General features: G+C 39.0%; 2 protein-coding genes across 4 annotated transcripts in view; one reads left to right on the top strand and one right to left on the bottom strand.

Annotated features, from left to right (window-relative positions):
• Positions 1–307: 307 nt before the first annotated feature.
• LOC131232728 (ribonucleases P/MRP protein subunit POP1-like) overlaps positions 308–26,661 on the bottom strand; it is a 49,389-nt gene continuing 23,035 nt past the window's right edge. For 2 of the 3 annotated variants that reach the window (XM_058229178.1, XM_058229195.1), the window contains 3 exons: positions 2,116–2,157; positions 1,793–1,984; positions 308–696 (listed from right to left, as the gene is read on the bottom strand). In XM_058229178.1, the coding sequence (XP_058085161.1) occupies positions 654–696; positions 1,793–1,984; positions 2,116–2,157 (277 nt within the window). In that variant the 3' untranslated portion in view covers positions 308–653. Of the gene's footprint in view, positions 697–1,792; positions 1,985–2,115; positions 2,220–26,661 lie in introns of all 3 variants that reach the window. The other variant, XM_058229187.1, reaches the window with a different exon arrangement.
• LOC131232715 (L-ascorbate oxidase-like) lies at positions 20,516–25,279 on the top strand. The gene is made up of 5 exons (XM_058229153.1): positions 20,516–20,897; positions 21,002–21,094; positions 23,219–23,431; positions 23,815–24,006; positions 24,198–25,279. The coding sequence occupies exons 1-5, from the start codon at positions 20,622–20,624 to the stop codon at positions 25,152–25,154; spliced, it is 1,731 nt and encodes a 576-aa protein (XP_058085136.1). The 5' UTR covers positions 20,516–20,621; the 3' UTR covers positions 25,155–25,279.

The following is a 26,661-nucleotide window of genomic DNA, read 5'->3' as shown; positions in this document are numbered from 1 at the left end:
TGAATCTGCGACGGATAAGGTCTGTCGCATATTATTGACGGATAAGATCAGTCGCAAAAAATTAAAAACCCAACACTGAAATTAGAAAAAACCACATTTAAAATATTAGCGACGGATAAGGTCCGTCGCTAACGTGAGGAGAGTGACGGACCTCAAATCTGTCGTGTTGTTTAGACATTAGTGACGGATTTGGTCCGTCACTAAAATATCTGCGAATTTTAAAAATAATTGTGAGATTTGTTTATATTTTTTTTGAATCTTACACCTGACAGTCATTCAAAAAATAATTCACACAATAATCAATCAATGATTAAACATGTGCGTGCCTGTTTCACCCATTTAACATTCATCAAGACAATAATCAGCACTATACCAATAAAACAGTTAACGGTCTATTTAATGTTTTCAGACTACAAATGCACATGAATGTCCATTTTCCATGCTACAATTGTTTATAGAAATACAACTTTCCATGCAGCCACATAGCCTAATATAGCCAAACAGGCAAAATCAAAAATAGCATGGTAGAAGACATTTCATATACCTCGTCACCACTCAAAAGTGAGACTTTCTGTCAAGCATGCTGGCTTTAAAATTATAATGACCCAAGAGACCGCTTATATCATCTATTCTCCAGTCCTCTACAACTTCCACTACTGTTTGAAGCACAATTTTCTCCAAATCAAGAGCTTCCGCCTGATAGAAGAGTAGAATAACCTTTGTGAATTGCATATGACCTCTCAAGTAATAACAAATGGGATCTACGTAACAAATATTCAACCATGGATTAATGTTTTCGAATGGCCTTTGTAGCAAAAATTTGAATGCACGGTGTTTGTTTGTTTGGAAGGCAAGACAATTGATATTAGGCGTGTGCCTTTTGCTTGCTAGATAGATGCATATATCCCTTCTAAACTATACATGTATGATGTGCTACTTCAATGAAAGAATGAAAACTTTTTAAGTCACAAGAAAATTCAAACATGTAAAACATGACATAGAAGCATCCAACTATTCACCATATCAATAAAAGAAGTGCACTCTTGCAGACATTACCATACATGGTTTGGCTCAAAATATTTTGGCAGGACATGGCATGGTCCCATTCGTAGTTGACATGAAAGAAGTTGCTTAAGTTTCATGGTCTATATAAGCACATGGCATGGTCCCATTCGTAGCTAAGCTATAAATCACAAAAAGCAGTTTTTTTTTTTTTTTTTTCTTTTTTCTTTTCTAGTTGAAAGGCTCTAATATATGCTGGAATTCTGTTGGGTTGTCAGTGTTTCCAACATCTACAAATCAGGATAGCATGAATTGTAAAGATTAAATCATTCTGAGTGAGATTTATCTGTGTTCTTCCATCAGTCTTTTCATTGCAAGCATGGGAAGGCTTCTCTTCAGTAAGGTGCGACTGTCAGTACTCTTTTATAAGCTGCTTATAGTGTTCTTTTTTCTTTTTCTTTTTTTGTAACAATGTATGAATGACTTAATTTTTTTATCTTGTAAAGAACTAGAAGTATACAACTATTTCTTGTGCATTGTTTTCTTTAATGCTGTCAACTGTTCCTTCATTTTCTTCTTCATGGAGAAAATATGCTGACTTATCTTTTCAGAACAAATGTTGCATGTTTAGAACTCACAATAGTAACACGCTTCAACTGCATAAACTACTCAATCATGCGAACCCATCATGTGATTTTAAGCCATATTTCCCATCTAAATGGGTATAAGAATGTTCTCTAAATTAGGAGATGAAATAGGGACTTGGATAAATAGAGATGCAGCAGCTTACATGAACTCCATGTCTTCCACCTGCTGTTCCACTACAATGGTTGCAAGGGCAAGCCGATAGGCAGCAGACCTCAGATTCCTTACCAGCACAAAAATCTCTGGCCTCCCCTTCTCTTGCATCTCACTCCACTGCTCTCCTCTCAGCCGAGCAAGCAATGCCGCCTCACAGAAGGCTTCTGCCACTGGCTTGGTGCTGCAGCCACATACAACAGATGCACATGGCACAATATTAAGATGTTTAAATAAGAATACAAAAATCATTTCCATTAACTCAAGTTCAGAATAAGGAATTCAGAAGGAATGGCAGCAGAAGGAAATGCAAACCTTCCACGTACAAATCCTGTCTTGACAAACCCAATAGGCCACCTGTGAGATTGCCTGGCCACAGGGTCTTCTGGTATTTGCAGCTCCCACTTGCCAGACTGTTGCTGTATGAAATATGATTTTATAGAGGATTGAGGGATTTTAACCAAGTAAAAACATGAAATGTCTTAACTGGCTGAAAATAATCAAAATGCATTTAACCCAAAACCTTGAAATGTTCACTAAGTCTAGCAAACAAGGGCATAAAAACTCTATATATACATACAACAAAATAAAGCTACTTGTAAACCTTTGCAAATTGGTGAGGACAATACCAGGTGAATGCAATTCCAGCTTCCCTGAAGTTCCACCATTTCGGCACTCAGCACATGGTTTCCATGAAGTGGGAGCAGAATATGGATTCTCCCAACAACAAAATGGCATTGATATTGCTAACCACAACAACAAAACAACAAGCCAAATCTACTCTAGAGTTTTTACATTCTGATTTCTATAATGCGAAAAAAAAAACCCAATTCATAAACAAGCAGATTTTGAGAGTTTTCATATTCTGATTTCTGTAATGTGGAAACAAAAACCCCCAATTTATAAACAATCAGATTTTGAGAGTTTTCATGTACTGATTTCTGTAATGTGAAAAAAAAAAAAAAAAACCCATTTCATAAACAATCAGATTTTGAGAGCTTTCATATTTTGATTTCTGTAATGTGGAACACAAAAAAAATAAATAAATAAATAAATAAAATAAATAAAAAATCAAATTTGGGGTGACCAACTAACACAAGTGAAGATCGATGTTAGACACTTCTGGGTTTCCTGATCATAACATGCCTAGAAGCTGCTTTCCTTATTCAAATTCCATTCACCTGTGTACTTACCTAACAGTTACATAGGCTATATAGAGAGAGGCTGGGTTGGATAGCATTGTATTTAGAGCCTTGGAGTCATGGTAAGGGCAGCTCAAAGGTAGAAAATTAGCAAATTTGTAAGTGGAAGTGGTGGTGACACATCTATTTAGAATTGTAGTAATGGTGACCCATAGATGGCATACATACATACATGCATATTCATTGATCTGGACCATTCATATTAAGTATCATGAACAAAGTTGAAGTTGGTACATCCACATGGTTCCTTAAATTAAATAAACAGAAGAAGACATTATTATATAACAAGGATACAAAGTCAGTAACAACAGAATACCCGATTAGTGAAGAGGTTCTCTTTCTTTCTATTCTTAACAGAGCTACTGAAATTCTTCCTGTACACATACAAACAACAATGAGATCCCAATGAGGGCTTATCCTATATTATTTGCATTCTTGATCGGTAACAAGTAGTTTATATTTCTTGAATGTTGTGTTTGTTATCCAGAATAGAGAAGAAAACTAGAAGCATGGATCACCATCCTCATTAGCTATCAAAGATACTTCACAGAAGATAGTTGAGCACTTGAGTAAACTTAAAATAAATACCATTGGCAAACATTTTTCAGAACAACTAATAATATAATTCAAAAAAAAAATAAAAATGTTCCACAAATAAATGAATAATTGAAACAGAATTTTCACAATTGACATTCCTAACTAAGATGGAGAAACAAACATGCATAGCAAACAACACCACATACAAGACCAATAGGGGCAGAAGACGCAAGAAAAAAAAAGTTTTTTAAAGGTTATGCAAGAAAAAATTTTCAACAAATGAAGTTTAAAAAAAATTAAGTGCACAAGTGCCCAAGCACTAGCGTGCACTTTACATTGACATGCATGATCGTCATCTGAATACTCGATAAGTGAACCTCCTATGACCTACCTGATATTCAGAAAGTCCACTAACTGAAAGTGAAGAATCATGGGCTTCACCATTCGTGTTGTACCGGAACTCATAATAACTGCCACCTTTTTCCATTTGCATGCATTCCTAAACAAGGAAATACAACCTTCGATACAGGAATGCCAAAGAAAAATGCTTCCTCTAACTTCATCCAATTGTAGTAAAAAAGGGGAGCAGAAACAAGACCTTGTCAAGCTGCCACTGACCTGCACCTAGCCTCCATCAATGAATCCATGTATATAAATGAAAACGATACGTGCAAATTTCTTACTAGACACCGTGAGCAGAATCAAGGTAATGTGTAGCTTGGTTTTTGGATTTAGCATGCATTTATTGGTTAGAAGTAGTGAACACAAAAAATAAAAATAAAAAATAAGACCCCAGATATTTCCAAGACATTCGATAGCACATAATAAACTAGGATATTTCTAGCATTTTTCCAGATTTATACCACACATTAGGGAAACATATCAGATCAAAGTCATTATCGTATTTCCTCTTCCTTATAGGAGTTACTGAACAGTTAAGATAGATGCCAAATTAGAAAAGGTGATAGCAAAAGTGAGATGCTTGCACTTGAATGAAATATATAGAATACAAGCTACCATATCGCGATATGCTACATTTCGAAAGGTATTGTTTGCATGCAAGTACTACATTCCGATACAAACAGGACGTATCAGAAAGTGCTGCTGATGGTTGCACTTCAGGTGAGATCATTGTATCCAACACAAACAGCTTCGGCCCCCCTCCTTCGAATTCCTCGTCAGATGCACCCGCTTCACTGCCAGATTAAATTTCATACCAGCAAAATGAGCATCAGAATACTCACTCATCCACAGACATTTATGTGCAAATGCATGCAAGTTCAAAGCTAAAAGTGCCTGTAAAAAGGATGGTATCGATTTTTTTTTTAACAAAAAGGGGGGCAACCATCAATCAAAACAGTACACTCTTTGGGTCCCACCTTAAGATTGCCCATGTCTTTAGAGAATCATTTTGACTAGATGATGAACTTTCTTTTCTTTCCATTATTTGTTCACTAGCCATGGAAAAGACCACATGGTTCAGCCCCACTGAGCTGGACTTGAACATCAATCTATACCATAGAGTTTAGCATACTCTTGGGCCATTGTGCCAAAACGTCATCGATTAGTCTATCCTAACAAAACCAAAAGTGCCCATAAAATGGATGGTATCAAACATTTTCAACAAAAGGGTCCAATCATCAATTAAAACAGCAATCAACTCAGTGGGCCACACCTAAGATTGTCCTTGTCCTTCTTAGATAATCATTTTGACCAGAAGGTCCTAACCATATGATTCATTTCTTACGAAACTGATGGTTTTGACAAAGAAGGTAGCTGATTAAATGCTTACAGCTTGCATCAACCAATCAATAGGGATTCTGCACGGTAGTTCATGGTCCAAATAGATGTTTTTAACAGAAATTAATAGACTTCTTTGCATAAACAACCACATTAGGTTCAACAATCAATTTCCATAAACAGCCAAGTTTCTACCGAGACACAAATGCTACATTGCATGCTCAATCAACACGGTATTAAACCATTAAGGATTTTCATCGAACACTTGGAAGGAGACCATTTCCAACAAAGTAGAAACCCACAATATTCATGCTCAATTAACATGGTAAGAGACCATTGCAGATTTTCATCAAACACTTTGAATTTTGAATCCCTAATTAGGGATTTTCAGTTTTTTAATCTATAATCCACAATTAGGGAATCGACACTACAAATCCCTAAATAGGGATTCGAAACTCAAAATTTTCCAATACACAAATCATTGCACAATGTTACTTTAAGGATTCAAAATGCTATAAAAAAAATGCCCAAATTGATATGAATCGATAGAGAGAGAGAGAGAGAGAGAGGGAGAGAGAGAGACAGAGAGAGGGAGTGGGAGTGGTTAGGGCCGGCGCCCTAACCAGTCGTTTGATATCAGACGCGGATTAGCTACTGACAGGTTGAGTAGCGCGACTCGCTACTGAAGTGACGTCACCAAGTTATGTGGGTCCCACCATGATGTATGTTTTGTATCCACACCGTTCATACATTTTTAGAGATCATTTTAGAGTATGGACCAAATAATGATGCAGATCCAAGGCTGTAGTGGACCCCACCACAGAAAACAGTGGGGAGAGTGATTTCTACCGTTGAAACCTTACAAAGGTCCATCATGAGGTTTTTGTGAGATCCAACCTGTTCATGTGTTAGCAAAGACATGGAACAAGGGAAAACACTAATATCAGCTTGATCTGAGACTTTTGTGGACCTTAGAACTTTTTAATGGTGGGCGTCACTCTCTCCACTGTTTTCTTCGGTGGGGTCCACTCGAGATTTTGATCTGACTCATTCTTTGGATCATCCACTAATATGATCTCTCCAAGTGGATGGACGGTGTGGATACAAGACATACATCATGGTTAGGCCCACAGAACTTAGTGACGACACTTCAGTAGCAAGTCTCCTGTCAGTAGCTACTCCGCGTCCGTTCATATCGCGGATGGGAATGGGCTGGGTGACGTCAGCAAGTTCTTTGGGTCCCATCATGAGGTATGTGTTATATCCAAACCGTCCATCCATATGGCGAGCTTGTCATAAGGCTTGAGATGAAAAATAAGACAAATCTAACTATCAAGTGGACCACAAAATCAAAAGCAGTGGGGGATTGAACTTCTACCATTGAAACCCTTTCGGGGTCATAGAAGTTATGGATCAATAAGAATTTTTTTTTTTTCCTCTTCATCCAGGTCTTTGCAACCTTATGAACAGATTGGATGGAAAAAAATGGAAAATAAACGTTATGGTGGGCTGGTGAAAATCATTGCCCTTGCTGGTATTTGTGGTGTGGTCGATTTAATCTTTGGATATGATTCATTTTTAGGATAATTTTCTAAAATGATCTTGAAAAATAGACGAATGGTGTGGGTTGATCCCAAATTTTTGATAAAACCAAAGCCCAAGTGGACCATGCCACACCAAACGGTGTGGAATAATGATTTCCATTGTTGATACCTTCCTTGGCCCACAATAATGTTTATTTGCCATCCAAACTGTTCATAATATGAAAAAGATATGGATGAAAAGAAAACACAAACATCAACTTGATCCAAAACTTCCGTGGCCTCTAAGAATTTTTCATCCCGAAAATCAGTCGTATACGAAACTCAGGTCGGCCATACCATCTAAAATCATGTGAAACACCGTTAAAACATATAAAAGCACTTGGTGGGGCCCACCTGAGTTTTGAATGCTGCTGAAACTTGGTCTGAACCCTCATGCAAGTGGGACACACATAATGGATGGGCTGGATTTGCAAACCACATCTCGGTGGGCCCAAAAAATTGATTATGAATGTTTTAATGGTGTATGGCCCCTCCCCACTTCTGTATGTGGTGTGGCCCACACAAGTCATGGATTGACTTGATTTTTGAGACCTAGGCCACGATGGAATGGTGCATCTGACTGATGGGTTAGATGTTCGACACGCATCACGGTGGGGCCCGCACAGCTCGACCTCATGGGACGGACTCGGGAGGTGGAGCGCATAGTACCTTTTCCCCATCCATATATATATATATGTATATATATATATATATATGTATATATATATATATATATATATATATATATATATATATATATATATATATATATGTATATATATATATATATGTATATATATATATATATATATATATATATATATGTATATATATATATATATATCTATATATATATATATATATATATCTCCCGATAAGCTCCTGTGAGGTCGAATTGTGTGGGCCCCACCGTGATGTGTGTCGACCATCAACACCGTGAATTTGATGGGTGCCCTCTAAATTATAGAATATCCCAAAAATCAACCGTATAAAGAACTCGGGTGGGCCATACCATTTAAAATCATGTGAAGACACCGTTAAAACATATATAAGCGCTTGGTGGGGCCCACCTGAGTTTTGAATGTTGCTGAAACTTGTTCTGAACCCTCATCCAAGTGGGACACACATAATGGATGGGCTGGATTTGCAAACCACATCTCGGTGGGCCCAAAAAATGATTATGAATGTTTTAATGGTACACGGCCCCTCCCCACTTCTGTATGTGGTGTGGCCCACACAAGTCACGGATTGACTTGATTTTTGAGACCTAGGCCCACGATGGAATGGTGCATCTGACTGATGGGGTAGATGTTCGAAACGCATCACGATGGGACCCACACAGCTCAACCTCATGGGACCCACCTTTTCCATATATATATATATATATATATATATATATATTGGGTGATTCTAACAAATTAGTCAAGAAAAGAACAAAAAATAAGAGTGGGCATTTCTTGAAAATACCCCTTACAAATTCAGAACAATGTTTGAATAATAGTTAAATAAATATAAAGAGAGAGTAGGCCTTAGCTTCAAAATTAACAAAAACGATTATTGCTATTAGTCTTCTCACCCATTAAAAAGCAATACCATCCGAACTTTCCAAAGCAGATCATAATGACGTCAGGACATGCTTCTGACTCAACCAGCTTCAAAAAGCCAAAGCATTTACCACCGAATTTCCTTTAAAATAAAAGAGAAAAAGCATGAGAAATGCGTCTTTCCATGCTTTCAATTATTTCAATAACATCCATCCCCTCTCTACCAGATATGCCCAAGCCCCACTGCAACAAATGAGACTTTTAGCGGCGCTTTTAAGTCCCTAAAAGCGCTGGCGATTCTATTATTGGCGCTAGTCAAGCGCCGATAAATGAGTATGTCACTGAAAGTATTGGCGACGCTAGGTAACTTCTAACGGCGCCTTTCTAAGCGCCGATAGCTATCTGATTTTCCCACGCGAAAAAGCGCCGGTAAAAATCACTTAGAGCGCCGGTAAAAATGGTTTGTGGACACTTTTTCTTGTGAAAAAGCGCCGTAAGATTTCTACGCAAGCGCCGGTAGAGGCCTTTGTATGGATTTGTGGGGCCCTAGCATGCCAGTAATTTTTTTTTAATATTTGAAACATAAAAATGATGCAATACATATAAAACTGAATATTAAACAAAATTTATATTACCACACAATATAAAAAAAATTACAATAAATGGTCTTGAATGTAAATAAATAAATAAAAACAAATCCTCTATATAGTCTTACTCCTAGCACGAGTGGCGTCAAAAGGCTGAAGTGATTTGAACTCTGGATTGCCCCACTTGTATGCAACGAGAAGAGTGGATCACCCACCATTAGCCCTTTGAAAATTGCTCCTATGATAGCCAGAACCAAGCTAGTCCTTAGCTGCTCCATGGAAGTTGGTTTTTCAGCGCTTTACGTGGCTTCCCATCAATGGCATAATTGACAATGGAACAGGCAAAATTGACAACAATAACAGTGAAAGCAGTGAGGGGCTGCAACACAAATAAAAAAGAAAAATCGGGATGAAGATCATCTCTGATCTAACACCAATAAACTGTTCCTGCATGTGCCATCTTTCACAAGAGAATCTGCTGTCATGTTTGCCTCTCAAGCCGTGGCTTTATTTCCGTTCTGTTTTTACTTGCGCTTATATGATAGATGAGGACCCATATTTTTGTGTGCTCCCACCTTTCTGGGAAAAAAAAGTACAAGTGGATTATCTATTACTAGAAAATAACGCCTCAATTGGGAATTGAGTAAACACTTGTGAGGGTCATGTGATACAGCTCAACTCCTTTTCTTTTTCTTTTCTAAATTAACACGCGCTGAATTTTATATTGAAATATGAATTTCCTTTTTCTGAAGGAACATTCTTATTGGATGCTTGTTTTGCTGGAGCATATTGCCATAATTGGTTGCATCCAACAACACCCTATTATTTAGTTAAATAATTCATCATGGATTATGGGGTTATAGTTGCTTTGATATTGTGAATCGCTGTAACTAACACTTCCTGATATTGGACAGAGAACCTATTGGTTACAAAAGACATAAGCTTCTAACTCTAAGCAGATGGTGAATTTGCAGAATGTTTTGAATGGCATATGGTGACTTCCTAACAATAAGCTTATATACCTGAAATATAGCAAAATGTTCTGAATATGCAGGAAGTATTTTTACTTTTTACTTGTGCGCCAGAAGAAGTACAAAAGGACCTCCAGCAATCAGGGTCTCTTTATTAGCCAATTCTCTGTCTTTTCCTGCCTCTATTGCAGCTATGGTAGGCTTTGAGAAAAGAAAGAGGTGAATACTCAGCCAGCTTGGTATTAATTTTGGTGTATAAGATGACTTTTCAAATCAGGACATATACCAAGATGCATAATCTATGGTGCAAAAATAAATTATCTGTAAGGGAATTTTATGATGATCAATCAAAAGGACTTCTGCTTTTACCTTCAAACCTGCACAGCCTACTATTCATATGACAACATCTAGGTGGCGAGCAACCTGAAAATTTTTAAAGCTACATTAAAGAATGAAATTGCCACTAACCATAAATAGAAAAGAAACTAGACAATGTGGCAGACCTCTATGACAACTTCCTCTCCAGGAATGATCTCAGGCCTGTGCTCAGCATCAGCCAAAGCCTCTTTGAGTTCACCAACTAATGACACATTTGTAACAGCAACCAATTGAGGTAATGTTTTCACCTATTCAATTAAAAAAATAATTTCTGAATGTTACGTAAGCATTGAAATTTGAAATCACTTTCAGTCTCAAAAATTTTCAATCTTAGGCATAAGAAAGCAATATAATGACATGTTCAGTAGATTCAAGTCTTTTCTTACCAGTGTTTAAATTATCTTTTAAACTGGTATGCACTCATTTTATAGTGGCACTTAAACAGGCCCTTGGCATTTGAATTTGTATGATTATGCGTGTAATCTGGTTGAGATTTGGGTGTAACATATTTCTCCATATGAACTTTTATGCATTTCTCCATACGCACACAAACATGCAAGGCAACCATATCTCACCTGAACATGAGATTGTGAGTATCCACCATAGCTGCTGACTTTACTTTGCTAAACACTCCCTGCAACGAAAAAAATTTTTTTGTAATAAAATGACTTAGTGAAGAGAAAACGGATACAAACTATAGTAGGTCCACAAAAGATCATATTGGGGTGGTCTACCTGATGCACAGCCTAGATGTAGCACATGTATGCCACATTCTCATGTGTTGGAATGCCTGTTGTCTATTGAATTAGCAAACCTTTACAAGAAGGGTGTAGCCATGAAAGATGAAAGCTCACCTTTCCTCCAAAATGGAAGACGAGCAAAGAGAACAACAGTTGGAATTCCCACAATGTAGAAAGCTCCAAGGTTAATGAGAGCACTGGTCTTTTGCCACCCTCATCCTATAGTAGTTCCTAAATGATTGAAGAATTTATAACAGCATGTGACTGATTCAAATTGAGAATCTTCACAAACATGAAAGTGAAAATGACTAAAATCTACTATAAACATGATTGTCATGAGCATAAATCTAGAACTCACTAAGTTGACACATTTGAATTCCCACATTGATGATCAAAGTTTGAAATTCCAATGGAAATACAGAAGTAGTTGGAAGCTGAAAACTTCAACAATGCTTCCAAAGCATCACCAAAAAATAGAGGCCAGAAAAGAACATTCAATTTTGGCCTCTATCATGTACTAAGACTCCAAGCAACATTGGGGCTCCATATATAATAAGTTGTTTATTGTCATTCACAATCACAAGTATCATTCATCATCCAACTAACTATTAACAATATTTACAAAAATAAAAGACATCCAACCAACTCTATATAATAACTTGCAACTTAACCTGCTGGAAACCGTCATACACCGCAATATCTTACGGCAGAGCGGGTTCTGAGGAGTTACAAATTGGGCCTCTACTCTTTAGCAAAACACATAAATGAAGCGACAAAAATATAAATTAAGCAAGATCAATTATTTATGGAAGAGATTGATGAATAATACCTGGCAAACCAATGGAGAGAAACCCGTTGACTTACTTTATAGAGCTATAGAGGAAGAGATTGCTTGTATTGGTTTTAAAGCTTAAGTAGACCACACCAACCAAGGAATAGTGAGGATAAAAGATGCCAGCATTTAAAAACTTTCCTAGCCCAGACATGATGTTTATGGACTTGGAATGTGGTAACCCCAACACCACCCAGTAGCCGGTGGAAAAGCTTTGTCGGCCCATCATGACACGTGTTTTATCCACGCTGTTGATTCATTTTTTCCAGCTCATTTTAGTACATGGAGTTAAAAAATGAGGCATGTGTACCACTGTTGATTCATTGCTTCCAAATGATCAGTCCTTGGAAGTTAAACATCTCAATGAGATGGATGGATTTCGGTTCAGTGGTACACATGCAGGAGCACAAAATAACGGTAGCTTGACAGCATAAGCTTTCTATTCTTAGTATCTGAAAAGCTACTTCATTGCTGATTCCAACTCTAGATATGCCTCAGCTAATAGAGGATGACCTGATTTTCTAAGAATGCTTATAGAAATTTGACAGATGGTTCCATGACAAAGGAAAATATATGAAGAACACAGCAAAGTGTGATATGATATCATCTAAAAAAGAAAGAAAATATAGTGATAGTATTTCTCTATATCATGTGTACAACTTATAGAGAGATTAATCCCTATCTCTAGGAGCAGTTACAACAAATAATTATTATCTATAGGAGCAATTACAACAAACAGTTCTTATCTCTATGCACAACTAGAAGATATAAGGTTGAGAATAAGAAAATCAAATTCTCATAGGATCCACCAGCCGTCTAAATATCGCGGCATCTCCCTACCGCATCCATAGCAAGAGTAAATGTGTTGGTGTTAGTGTCAGACATCACTACAATACCCATTCAAAGTATCTAGGTAACAGTCTAAAACAAGCAGGCTTCTTACAGATCCAAAAGTAGTTTATTTAGCAAGCATGGTAAGCTTACCGAATTGTTGGCCTAGTACCACCATTCCAGCAGTTATCATACTTCAAATAATCAATTCCCTGCAAAGTAGTTTATAAAACATTCCAATTAGTTTGGGTTTTCTTAATTTTAATTATCAGAAATACACATCCTTTATTAGAAGTTTGAAAGATATTCGTGTTTTCAAATGGACTGGACCAAAAAGGAGATCCAAGCAGAAGACAGCACATCATAGATTCCCTGATTAGGGACACAATGTTAGGCAGAAATGGATATAATAGAAATAACTTATATAAGCTTTTCAAAGTTTTCCATTTGTTTCTAAAATTGCAGCCCACATGATGAGTGGAGTAGCCTATTTTAGGCCAGGGTACCTACATAGTGGGATCCACCTGATGAACAGATCGAGTATCACACCCGGCCACTGATACATGTGCACACAGGGTACCTACATAGTGGGATCCGCTGATGCATGTTTTTGGGCTTGGCAAACATTTGAACATTAATATATTACTGGCAATTCAAATCAAACCTTTAAAACTGTGGACAATGTACATGGCAGTTGCAAGAACAACAGTCCCAATGTACAAAGTGCAAATCACAATAAAACATCTCATCCTAACATATTGAAGGGTAGAAATCAGTAAAATGCAATTTTCGAGGAATGGAGTCAAACGCACCTCAGTGTATTTGAATTGTTATTCGACATTCCTGATGACAAAACTGCATTCCAGGCACTTGAAGGTCCCTTGTAGAAGCTCTAGCTGGACCTCATTCGTCCGTGTCTAAGGGAGATTGGAAAATGTGTGTGATGACAATGACAACCAGGGGTAACAAAAAAGTTTTGCTAAGGCACCTTGCAATTCTCATAAGTAGCTTTGACAATCTCCTTATTCAGCAATCTTGAATTAACTTTCTCCAAGAACTTCCCAAGTACAGATCATGAAAATTTGGCTCAATGCTTGCTCTGTCAAATATAATGTCCTAGTAAAGTAAAAATCACCTGATGGAACTAAACGTTATTCATAAGATTTTTCTCACCTTTTCATCACCATATATTGAGCAAACCATGGATAGTACTACTCTTTCAGGACATCAGTAAATTCTTTTGCTTTCACTTCCATATTTGAAGCTGAAATATTATTAATAATAAATAAAATCTTGTCATGTATCTCTGATGCAGGTTCCTGCATAAAATAAACAATAAACTCAAAACTTTCAAAATACAATTGAGATAATACCTGAATAGTCAAATAACATAGAGTAAGCACAAAACATACAGAGACGTGACTTTTGTCAATGCCACAAAGAACTATTTGCCAACATGCTAACTGTTATAAAAGAATTCAAAGAAGAAGATACAACAGTGAAAATCGCCAAATAAAAAATAAAATCAGCTGATGTCAGAAGCATCATTTGAAGTAAGGAAGAACATACATACTGATGTCAGAAGCATCATTTAAAAGCTAGGTGAGTCACTTGAATCGGTATTAAAATTAGCTGATTTCACGTATGATTTATGTGTAGACAGGATTCATGTAGGGTATAACATACAGTGATTTCATTTTCTGCTGATGTGTCACTTCCATGAATAGGGCGGAACATACAATGAAGATCACTTGGAACAAAAATCTGAATAATCAGGTGGGGCGCACACATGCATTGAACCAGACCATCCACTGTACATTGATTATGATGGTGTAGCATAACTAGTGAATGGATCGTTCTGGTTTTCTTGCCAGGTGATCTTTCTAATGCAACCACCTAGAACCACTCCAAGGCTGACCATGCCAGCCATATCAAAAGCCACTCCCAAATCATGAGGAAGAGTGCCTGATTGGTAATCACTTCAAATATGGCTAATGTAGCTTTTGTTTTACTGCTCCTATTACTTACACTTCCTTTCCCTCCAAAGCCTTTTCTGACTTTAACTTTTGAAAGGCTCCTAGCTCTTTTAAATTCTCAAATTACAAGATTATCAAAAAAAACAGTCAAGGTAAATTACCAAAGAAAAAGAAAATAAAAAAGGTAAAAAGAAAAGATGGGAAAAGTTGTACAAATGGAGGTGAACTTGGATTCTGTGTTAGAACGATGGCACTCCAGAAGGATTAGCTAGGCTTAAACCCAGATACCTGATGAGAGCTTCACATTAACAATTCCTTCATGTTTTTGCTTTTTCAAAGAAAGTGGGAGCACACACCACCTGTCATTGTATCTATAAAACTGAAATAAACAATTAAGCTAGGGAGCACAGGAACCTATAGTAGAACATGCTCTATACAATGTAATTTAAGGACACAACAAAAAAAACCAGGGTCTCCAACAAAAGAACAGGGCAAGCATAAGGAAAGTATGAAACCCCTACTCTTGGAAATACACTGGCATGGAGCTATGAAGCAAAACTGATAGTAAAACACGACAAACACATGACAAAAGCAACAGGTGTTCACATTTGCAATTTCCTACAAACAGGAAAAATTGCAAAATCATATCATCATAAAAAGCCACCTAAAGAATCCATTAATAAACCCTCGACTCTGTTAGCATGAATGGGCGGAACACGCAAAATTCAAATCAAAGTCAGTCAATTGCCATCGGCAACATAGGAAAGAAAATCAAGAGGAGAGATTGATCGTTTGGTCCCAACAAATGTAAGAAACAATCACATAAATTCAATTAACAGAATTTAGGGAAATCTCAATCAAATGAAGAATTAAAAAAATAATTTTCTGAAATCCAAACCCTAGTTCTAGATCTAGTAAATCCCCACCATAACCAGTCAAAATACCTTGCAAAGTGCAGAAAATAGATCCAAAACCCTAGGAAACAAGAGAGTAATAGATCTAGATACTTAATGGGTTATCAGGTTGCTGCAGCTAGTGAGAGAGAGAGAGAGAGAGAGAGAGAGAGAGAGAGAGAGAGAGAGAGAGAGGCGCGAGATCTGGAGATGATGCAAGTGAGGGAGAGAGATCGGATCAAGAGAGGGGGAGAGAGATCGGGAGAGGGAGAGAGAGGCGCGGGGTCCAGGAGCTAAATGATTCAAGCTAGTTTTGCAGATCGAGAGAGGGGGAGAGAGATCGGGAGAGGGAGAGAGAGGCGCGGGGTCCAGGAGCTAAATGATTCGAGCTAGTTTTGCAGAGAGAGAGAGAGAGAGAGAGAGAGAGAGAGAGAGAGAGAGAGAGGTAGGAAATAGGATAGAGTCGCGCTGGGGCCGGTAGGGTTTTTTTTTTCCATATATGTTAAGATTTCCGTCGGGTAGGTCTTACATAGCGCCGATGAAAGAGAAGTGCAAATGCCGTGTATACCCGTTTTTGTTGTAGTGCCCGAATTGAACTGAATCAACTAATATTTTCTCCAGTAGCTTTCAATTAAAAAAATAATAATCTAGATTTGCAGCCTATCAAGCCATCCCCAAAAGCAGAAATTTCTAATGCAATGGCCTGACTGGGCTTTGGGCTGGGCTTGGACCTACTTAGGTTGGCCTATCGGATGGGTTTGGGTCTCTAATGCATGGCTTAGTGGATGTTTGGTCCAGCTTGGACTTAGTCATTTTATCATTACAGCCCACCACAAACAACTTTAGATGCATGTGTTATATACCACAGACAATCACTCCAATAATCCATTTGGCAATTCATCCATCTTGAATGTAGACCGTTGGTTTCACTTCTATAAATGTCTCTTTCTTTGTGCATGTGTGGCTTACGTGATCAATGGATATAGATTAATTGGGAACATTCATGTGAGAGATAGGTGTCTTATTAACTTTTGGGCTGGGCTGAGTCCAGTAAGGCCCGGCCCAACTAATTTTTTAAGGCTGGAGTTTACTATGCTAGGGCCATGTCTGGCTCAGGCTTCGGGCCTAGCCCTATCCGTTCCATACCCGTTGACGGCCTTGGATTGTGAACGGCATGACTAGGGGTGTACATGAACTGAGCTAGCTCGGTTGGCTCGCTTGACTCAACTCGAAAAAGCTCGAATCGACTCGACTCAGACTTGTACTTGAGTTCAAACTGAGTCGAGCTGATTTTTAGAGCTCGAAAACGAGTTTGAGCTTGCCGTAGCTCAACTCGACTTGGTGCAGAGGTATATATACCCTTTTTATATATATATATATATATATATATATATATATATATATAAAATCCTCCTAACTTTAACCGATTTTTCTTGCCCGCACGACCGACACCCCTAAACCCTAACCCTTTCCCTTGGTGCCCGGTGCCCCTAATATCTACTACTCATCCTTTTCCTCCCTCCCTCTCTCTCTCTCTCTCTCTAGTCTCTTCTTCCTCTCTGGCTCGCCCTGTTCGACATGCTCTCAAGTCTCACCTCGCCCTGCCCGGATGCTCAGATCGCCCGTTCCCTGTTTAACATGCTCTCACCTCGCTGTCCGGCACGCTTAGATCGCCCGTTCCCTGTCCAGTACGCTCTCACCTCGCTGTCTGGCACACTTAGATCGCCCATTCCCTATCCGACACACTCAGCTCGCTAGTAAGCTGCAACTCCTTAGAAAAATGATACAGTAGAGTAAGCTCAACTCGAACTCAACTCAAAACTGGCTCAAACTAGTCCGATTGCTGACAGAGCCGAGCCGAGATGGAGATGCTGGTTCAGTCACCGAGCCAAGTTGACTTCGAGCTCGGTGTGCCTGGTGACCGAGCTGAGGCTAGCTCGACTCAGTTCGGCCTACACCCCTAGGCATGACTCCAAAGTCAAGCGCGGTCATTTGTCATTTCACGCTACAGGACGTTATCATGCCTTGCAAAGGCCCACTTGCAACGCAATTTCAGGGAAGCAATGAGATGACAGGCGGACGGATTCAAGTTAACTGAAGAGATTGACGCGGGGGGGGGGGGGGCAACAACCAATTGACCAAATAAAATAACCCTTATTTTTGTAGTATACACAAAAATGACGTGTTATAGATTTAAACGTCCACGTAAAACAATAGTTTCTTCTTCTTTCTTTTTATATTTGGGTGGGGAATGGTTTGATAGAGCTGCATCGCACGTAATACGTAAGAGTCATTCTTCTTCCGTACACGTGCTAGGTACGACTATGGACTCGAAACAGATGATATAAGCATCCGATCCCTAGTGCGGGTGGCTAACATGGTGTGTGTACTGACATGGGTGTGTACTAACAAGCTAACCCATAAACAAAAAGCATCTGATTGGTGGCCCAAAAAGAGTCGATGGTTGAAATTTGCGGTAAAAGGGATTATAGTGATGGCCAGGATGGTTTTATTACGATGGTTGACTGTCCCAATCCACTGGATCACTCCTGCCACATGTACCGTACAAGCTGGGCGCGGATTGGATGCTGACAAGGTCAGTAGTCAAATCGCTACTCAAGTGACGTCACCCACATGATGGATGGACGCGGATTCCCTGCCAAACCTTTTGCAGGAAGTGCCTGCGCTGGGAACTTAGGTGGGGCCACAGTGATGTTTGTGAGAAATCCTCTCCGTCCATACGTATTTTTAGTTATTCATCAGGTGGCTGATCAAGTACATCAAACTTTCATGATAAAAATGAACGGTTGGGAAAAGAAGTCCAACAGTCCAAATTCTAGAAAAACATGCGTTACTGATGAGTGAACTTGGCAGCTCTGATCAAGTTGATTTTTTTGTTATTTTATTTATTTCTTCTTCCTTTGTCAAAGTTTACGGACCTTGTTAAAACGTTGGATGGAAAACAAACCGCGTGGTTTGGCTTAGGAAGGTTTCAACGGTGCTTCCTGTGTTATGGTCCACTACTTGATATTTAAATCTGCCTCTATTTAAAAGTCATACAATAAAATGATATAGAAAAATGGATGAACCGAATGGATAAAACCAATACATCAAGGTGGGGCCCACAGCGCTCCTGTCTGGACTGAGTCCGTCCAGGCTGAGGCAGGAGCCAATCCGCTTTCCTTTGTTATTTTTCTATGGGCAGAGGTTGTCAGACATGGCCACATTGGAGCGGATTAACACCTTAGTAGCTGTTATTCTTACCGCCGGGGGCCCAATTTGATAAGGATTTTTTTATATATATCCGTGCCGTCCATCCGATTTTTATATAATTTTATGATGTGATACGAAAATTTAGCATATTCAAATATTAGGTTTACCACACACCTTAAAATAGCGGTGAATGAACATTTAGAGCTTTCTGTGGGCCATTAAAGTTTTGGATGACCTTGTAAATGAGTTGTATGGAAAGGAAACGTTATTTTGTGCATTACTTTGGGCCTTAGGAAGTTTTTAACGGTGGACATTTAATAACCACTGTTTCCCACGGTGTGGTACACCTTAGAGTTCCATATACTTAATTTTTAGTAAAACGTCCTAAACTAGTCTTGAGAAACGGATGAACGGCGTGGATATACAACAATCATTAAGGTGGGCGCCATGGTAAGGGCAACACCCACTAACGTGTCCGTTCCCGTCAGACATGATACCGTAGTGCCTGTAGAACCGGAATATGTTAGAGCCATCCTATCCAAATTGCAAATGGCTGGGTGCTGTATGAATCTAGACCATCCGTCTACCGAGGCTTGCCATTGATGGTAGATATCTTAAAAACCATACTTATTATACAGTCCTGTTCATCACTTCTCTTCGCTCTCACATTAATTTCCCCCATTTTCAACCGTCAATTCAGAGGCCACTGATCAGTTATTCAGGATCATTAAACATATATTTAATTTAATCATGGATCAGTTATTTAGGATCATTTAACATCTATTTAATTTAATCATTCTCCATCCACAGCAGGGTAAAACACATGGACGGTGTACAATGATAAGGGCGTGTTTGGGCGGTGGGATTAGAAGGGATTAGGTGGGATGGGATTCAAAAAACATAATTATTACCAGGCAGGCAGGGATGGTCCCTGTTGTCACGGGATAAGATTAATGCCATGCTTTGTTGGTAATACGGTGGTACATTGAACGGATATACCCACCATCATCTGAAATTACTGAGAATAACACACGTATTATATCTAAACCGTTCATTTGTTTTGTAACCTCATTTATGGCATGGGCCTAAAAATGAGGTAGATCCAAAACTTATGTAGTCCCAAAGAAGTTTTCAATGGTAAGTATTCAATCCCTATTACTTTCTATGGTGGGGTCCACTTGAGCTTTAGATTTACCTAATTTTTTGACCCATGCTTTAAAATAATCTCAAAAAATGGGTAGACGGTGTGGATATAGCTCACAAATCATGGTGTGACCTACACAACTTGCTAAAATTGAGTGAAATTGGCATAGGACCCGGTGCAATTCCATCATATCTAATTCCAAACTTTTTCACTCTTCCCAAATATGGAGTAGAATTCGCACGGAACCATATGAATCCCATCCCACCTAATCCCTTCTAATCCCACTGCCCAAACACGCCCTAAATGACCATACCACGTGTACTATTAAAATTTGACTCTACCATCTACGAAGCTACTCGGTATCATCTACGTATCGGTGTCATTTAGGCCGCCGTTGTAGACCGTACTAACATTTGTTGAAGATGTGAATAAATCTTCCTTTGGACTTTTACCATTTCTCGGTTGAATAGAAGCTGAAGCTGCCTTGCATTTTCCATTCGTGAACATCAAACAATACCCATCGTTCTATATATATATATGGATTGCATTCATCACAACCATATATCTGTTCTTGGGTTTGCAATCTCCTTTCTAGCATTTGGTGGCCCATTTTCTACAAAACCCATCTTTGGTTTTGATTATTTGGAAAAATGAGCAGTTCTCTTTTCAAGTTCTTTGCATTCCTTCTCTTGGGTTTCTTCATCTCTCTAACGACCCCGACGGTTGATGCTAAAATACGCCGCTACAAATGGGAGGTCCAGTACCAATTTAAAGCTCCTGATTGCTATAGGAAGCTGGCCATTGCCATCAATGGCAAGACTCCTGGGCCTACCATCTTAGCCCAACAAGGTGACACCATCATCGTCGAGCTTAAAAACAGCTTGCTGACGGAGAACGTCGCCATCCATTGGCATGGGATTCGACAGGTACCGTTATCGATCCATGTGTACTATCGGTCATCCCAATATCGAAATTGTTCAAGATCATGATGTTTTTTGTGATTTAAAAAGAATATCGGTTATTTGCGCAGATCGGAACGCCGTGGAGCGATGGAACCGAAGGTGTGTCGCAGTGTCCAATCACGCCCGGGGACACATTCGTGTACAAGTTTGTAGTTGATAGGGTAAGTTTCAATAACCCAAATTGCATTTACTTCTGCTTTCTGGTTGCATCATGCCATCATATCAAAACGAATCAAATCTCTTGGGGCCACTGGGTTCTGATCAAACGGTGCATGTCATTAAGTAATAATCAATCATCCACCATCCATCTCAAAGGGATCTGGAGACTGTATTCTATCATGGAGAGGGATATCCATCCAGGTTTTGTGGATGAAGATTGACTATATACTGAATAACGGTGTATAGTTTGTACAGCTGATCATCATGGTGTGGCCCACCTTTTGATCCCGCAGATGGGATATTCTACACGCGCTGGGAAAGACTGGATGTGATAATGTCTCTTTCTTGCCAGCTTGAAAGCACGTGGAAGAATAAGGAAAGAAAGTTACTTTAAAACAGGAACACAAAAATCAAGCCAGCACCATTTTCGTAAACTGATATCTGCACCCAATGTTTTCAATGCAACACCCATTTTACTTTCTTTTGAGGGTCGGCAATGAAAGGCCTAAGGGCCGAGCCCAAGTCCAGAAATGATTGGCCCTGGGTTAACCTGGCCCAACCAACCACTACCAACTCAAAATTGATCAAATCCCTATTTTCTTGATGAATGTTCCTAATACACGCGATGATAAGTGTGTCACACGTGGAAAAAGGAATAGACAATATGCATGTGTTGGCCGACCATGTATTGGAACAGCGTATTTGTAAAACAGAAGATACACATGTATGGAGTCTGTCTGGTTGAGCTGAGTTGGCTGACTCGATTCCAATCCCAGTGCAAGAACGAGCCATAGGTGCCAAGCTCAAAAGCCTTGCCGGCAGGCCTAATAAATTAGTCCAAACCTGGTCAACATGGGGGTTGGCATTAGACCTTAAATCTTACGTATCATGCAATCTAAAATGAGTTATTCGACGTATCATATATGATTTTGGAGTTGGACGAGCTACTTTAGCCACCCAACTCCATTAGGCTGGGTTGCCCACGCTGAATTTGCATAATACCACCAAATCAATGGTCGAAATCCCATTTTAATTCCGTTTTTAATATAAATAATAAGTTTTAGTTTGATTATAACTCTATATTCATTGGGCTCTAGGAGTTGTGCCCAACATGAAAAGTGCTTAGAATAATTACAAGAAAAGTGTGGTGAAGCCAAATGGGACACTTACTATTTTTTTGCCGAAAACCTTGCACACCAGCAGACATCACAACGATACATTAATAGTAAGTTTACTATTTATAGTATGTTGTGAATTTTAGGAGTTTAATTTAGTTATATTTTTATTCTAAAATTTCTTCCCTTCCTTAGTATCACTATTTAAAGGGTTGTAAACTTATTTATTTCATTCATTAATCAAATTATAAATTTTAGAGAAATTATTCTTATTTTTCTTACTTTTTTCTTAAGGAATCTACCTACGTCATTGGTCTATTACTCCTGACGTTACTATCTATTTACTATTTCATATTCCATTGCACAACCGCGTGGGGCCACTTTTCTACTTTAACCAGCAAAAGTAGAAAAAAAGTAGAAAAAGGCCAGAGCTAAAAAGCATGCATGGAATTGACAGGAAGGGTTGTAAAGAAATGCCTTTGCATGCTTTTATTTTAGCACGTGGACCCCTTACTTTAGACTTAAAGAAGGTGGTGGGCCAAGTGGAGCCCACTCTTTATCACCGTCCAATCTTGATTGTCCAGAGATGCAAGATTAGTTCCCAATTTTCCGAATACGTGTACCATCAGTCTATTCAACAACCACAGTTGCACTTTTTCAACACGTTTGTTTGAACCGCTACTCCGGTGTTTAGATTCCCAAAGAGGGTTCAACCCTTTTTTAAAAATGGTATGGATTCATCTTGTTTACATATATCAACCAGCCTTCTTATTGATTGCTATCTAAATGAATGGTTAAAAGTAAAATAGTGACAACTGGTCCAAATTCCAAGTGAACAGATACATCTATATAACTTTTAACTTTGGTTCTGCTCCATCTAGAATTGGGTCAGTGATTTGAACGGTCTCGATTGCATACAACTATGCCATGGATATCATACAACATCTTGTCTCTGTAATTGAGAATTAGTAAGATCTCTAACTCAACTTTACTTCTTTGAAAATATTGCAGCCAGGAACTTACCTTTACCATGCACATTATGGAATGCAAAGAGAAGCTGGACTCTATGGTTCGATTCGAGTGTCCGTCCCTGATGGGGAGACGGAACCGTTCACGTACGACTATGATAGAAGCATCATCCTTACTGACTGGTGGCACAAAAGCACCTACGAGCAAGTGACCGGCCTATCATCCATACCCTTTCAATGGGTGAATGAGCCTGAGGTAATTCTTCAATGAATCATTTTAGTTTCACCAAATCTCTGCATTACAACCAGATCAATGCTCGATGGGCCATAGCAGAAAAAATCCCACCTGTCGAATGATTGTAACCACATGATCAATAGCTTAGTTTTGGACCATCGACAGAAGTTATAAGTGATGGTCAACACAAAGTCTGCAGACTGAACGGTGGTGATCGTTCGACTGATATGCGATATTTGGGTGTTGGCCCATCCAAGCAGTGATGTGGATGTGCAGAATGAGATGGTTTATACACTGGGTTTTGGTGTATAAACTATCCAAATGATCAATCCTCATTAGCTAGACAAATAAAATTTCTGCACTCTTTAAGGTATCTTAGGGTTTCTCATTTCATTGTCTTGCAGTCTCTTCTGATACAAGGAAAGGGAAGATTCAATTGCTCTCTAGTCACTCCTTCCAGCTCCAACAATGCTGCGATCTGCAACACATCTAATCCAGAGTGCGGTCCTTATGTGTTAACGGTGGTGCCAGGGAAGACATACCGCCTGCGAATTGGCAGCCTGACTTCTCTATCCGCTCTTAATTTTGGAATTGAGGTAATTTCTAAGGTCCTTTGATCAAACCATTCAATTTAAGAGTATTTCCAAACAACACGATTGGCATGGGATTGCTGGTGGATGATCAAACATATGACAATGTATACTTATTCACCTTATTAAAATTTTAAAAGATGTAATCTATATGAAGTAATACTTACTAATTTGATTTTGTTACTCATTTCTATCAGGGACATAACATGACTGTAGTCGAAGCCGACGGTCACTATGTTGAGCCCTTCGTTGTCAAATATCTGAATATCTACTCGGGTGAGACATACTCCGTCCTGGTGAAAGCCGATCAGAACCCTTCAAGGAACTACTGGGCCACCACTAATGTGGTCAGCAGGAGACCCAATACTCCGACTGGCCTAGCAATCTTCAACTACTATCCGAACCACCCAAGAAAGTTGCCCACCACGACCCCACCAACTGGACCACTCTGGAATGATACAAATGTCCGAGTGGCCCAGAGTCTCAAGATCAAGTCCCACAAGGGCTACATCCACCAACCTCCCCTCACCTCTGATAGGGTGATGATACTCCTCAACACACAAAACAGAATCAACGGCTTCGTTCGATGGTCGATTAACAATGTATCATTCACCCTCCCTCACACACCATATCTAGTTGCTCTTAAGGAGAACTTAACCAATGCCTTTGATCAGACCCCACCACCAGAAACGTACGACTATGCAAATTATGACATATACAGCATTGCGCCGAATACCAATGCCACTTCTAGCAACTCGATATACCGGTTAAAGTTCAATTCGACGGTGGACATTATCCTACAGAATGCAAACACGATGAACCCAAACAACAGTGAGACGCATCCGTGGCACCTTCACGGGCATGACTTCTGGGTGCTGGGCTATGGGAATGGAGTGTTTGATCCGGTTAATGACCCAAAGAAGTACAACTTGGTGGACCCGATAATGAAGAACACGGTGCCAGTCCATCCATACGGGTGGACCGCGCTGAGGTTTCGGGCAGATAACCCTGGTGTGTGGGCATTCCATTGCCATATAGAGGCCCATTTCTTCTTGGGCATGGGTGTAGTGTTTGAAGAAGGGGTGGAGAAGGTTGGGAAGCTGCCTTCATCTATCATGGGCTGTGGTGAAACGAAAGGGTTGAAAAGGCCTTAGCTTTTGATAGACTAGTGATGATTTTGTGTGTAGTTTTAGAGTTTAGGTGGCTCACATTCTTTGAATGGATGATCTGTAATATATTCTTTTGGATTCTGAAATAAAAAAAGTGGCATTTCATCCCCCTTCGAGTGGACCATATTGTACATGCAACAATCGGATGACTAAAACCATTCTTTGTTCTGGCCATCTATTTGTTTTCTAAGCTTCCATCAGAGAAAAACTGGTCCTCGCGGTGAAAATGCCCGTAAATAAGGCCTGTCCAGTCAAATGGCGTGAATTGCATTAGATGGAATTAACACCATTATTACACAATGATTGAATGTCTGATAATACCATGGTATTTTGATCCTCCAATAGTCTCATATTTGATCAAATTCTTTCTTCGAGAAAATATGGTATTAAGTGAAGCCTGCATTTGGTGGACCTCAGAATTACAATCAATGGACTAGATTTCACAATTAATATGGTATTAAGTGAAGCCTGCATTTGGTGGACCCTAGAATTGCAATCAATGGACTAGATTTCAATTGATGTTGGTCACCTGTACGCACATGAAACTCAAATGTAATGTGTAAAGGGTGTATATGGGTGGACGACATAGATAAAACACATGCATTGACATAGGGCTCACGGATGTAATGGATTTCAATTAAAATCCACCAGAAATCCCCTGGATCTAGTACTGGCATTAGATAACATGATATTGTGATTGTTGGAATCCTTTCTGCCGTTTCCAAATACAGATAGAATTTGCATGGACAAAATGCAATCCCATACTATCTAATCCCAATTAATACCATGCACCAAACATTCAGATGAGCAACACATGATTTGACAATTGACCATTGCCAAGTTCACATAAATCGTCCATTATTGTAATAACGCGCATAGTTCTAAAACTGGGTGACTTGACTTGAAACTGGCATGAGTCTACTCAACTGAGATGAGTACCGAAACAAATGAAATAACCAAGAAATATCTGAACCATAAGCAAAACATGATAATTAATTAGAGACATACATCAATGTGGTGCTTATGGAGCACATGAAACTGAAAAACACCACTGCACAGGAAAACAAAAAAGAAGAAGAAGAGGAAATGGGTCAAATATCATGAGCGCCCTTCTACCCTCAGCATCAGCCTGTATCTTTTCCCTTATTATTTCTCCAAATCTTCTGTTTCTCCAGCCTTGTGTACGTGGGTTGTAATTGCCACCTTCCGTGGTCATTAATTTATGTTGGGAACACACATGATAATTAAAAGGTGTGCACACGTGAGAGAGCATTAAATGCTCTATATATATATATATATATATATATATATATATAAAGCAATCTATGAAAAATAAAAATAACAATAAATTAAAAGTCATGGTAAAGCAAAACTTTCTCTCGGCATTAAATGTCAGAATATCATCAAAGCAATATTTATCTACCATTAAATATTAGAGCCTCACCGAAATCAACTTCATACAAATGCCAAATACAAGTGAGATAAGGGCTAC

This window comes from Magnolia sinica, chromosome 2 (assembly GCF_029962835.1).
Source record: "Magnolia sinica isolate HGM2019 chromosome 2, MsV1, whole genome shotgun sequence".
Taxonomy (NCBI): domain Eukaryota; kingdom Viridiplantae; phylum Streptophyta; class Magnoliopsida; order Magnoliales; family Magnoliaceae; genus Magnolia; species Magnolia sinica.
The sequence above is the reverse complement of the archived record's forward strand: the minus strand, read 5'-3'. Positions and strand labels throughout refer to the sequence as shown.

Bases quoted from the DNA above. Each gene is read 5' to 3' on its own strand.
- LOC131232715 (XM_058229153.1), top strand. From the start codon at position 20,622: ATGAGCAGTTCTCTTTTCAAGTTCTTTGCATTCCTTCTCTTGGGTTTC. The intron at 21,095-23,218 runs GTAAGTTTCAAT...AAAATATTGCAG, and splicing joins ACAAGTTTGTAGTTGATAGG to CCAGGAACTTACCTTTACCA. The intron at 23,432-23,814 runs GTAATTCTTCAA...ATTGTCTTGCAG, and splicing joins AATGGGTGAATGAGCCTGAG to TCTCTTCTGATACAAGGAAA.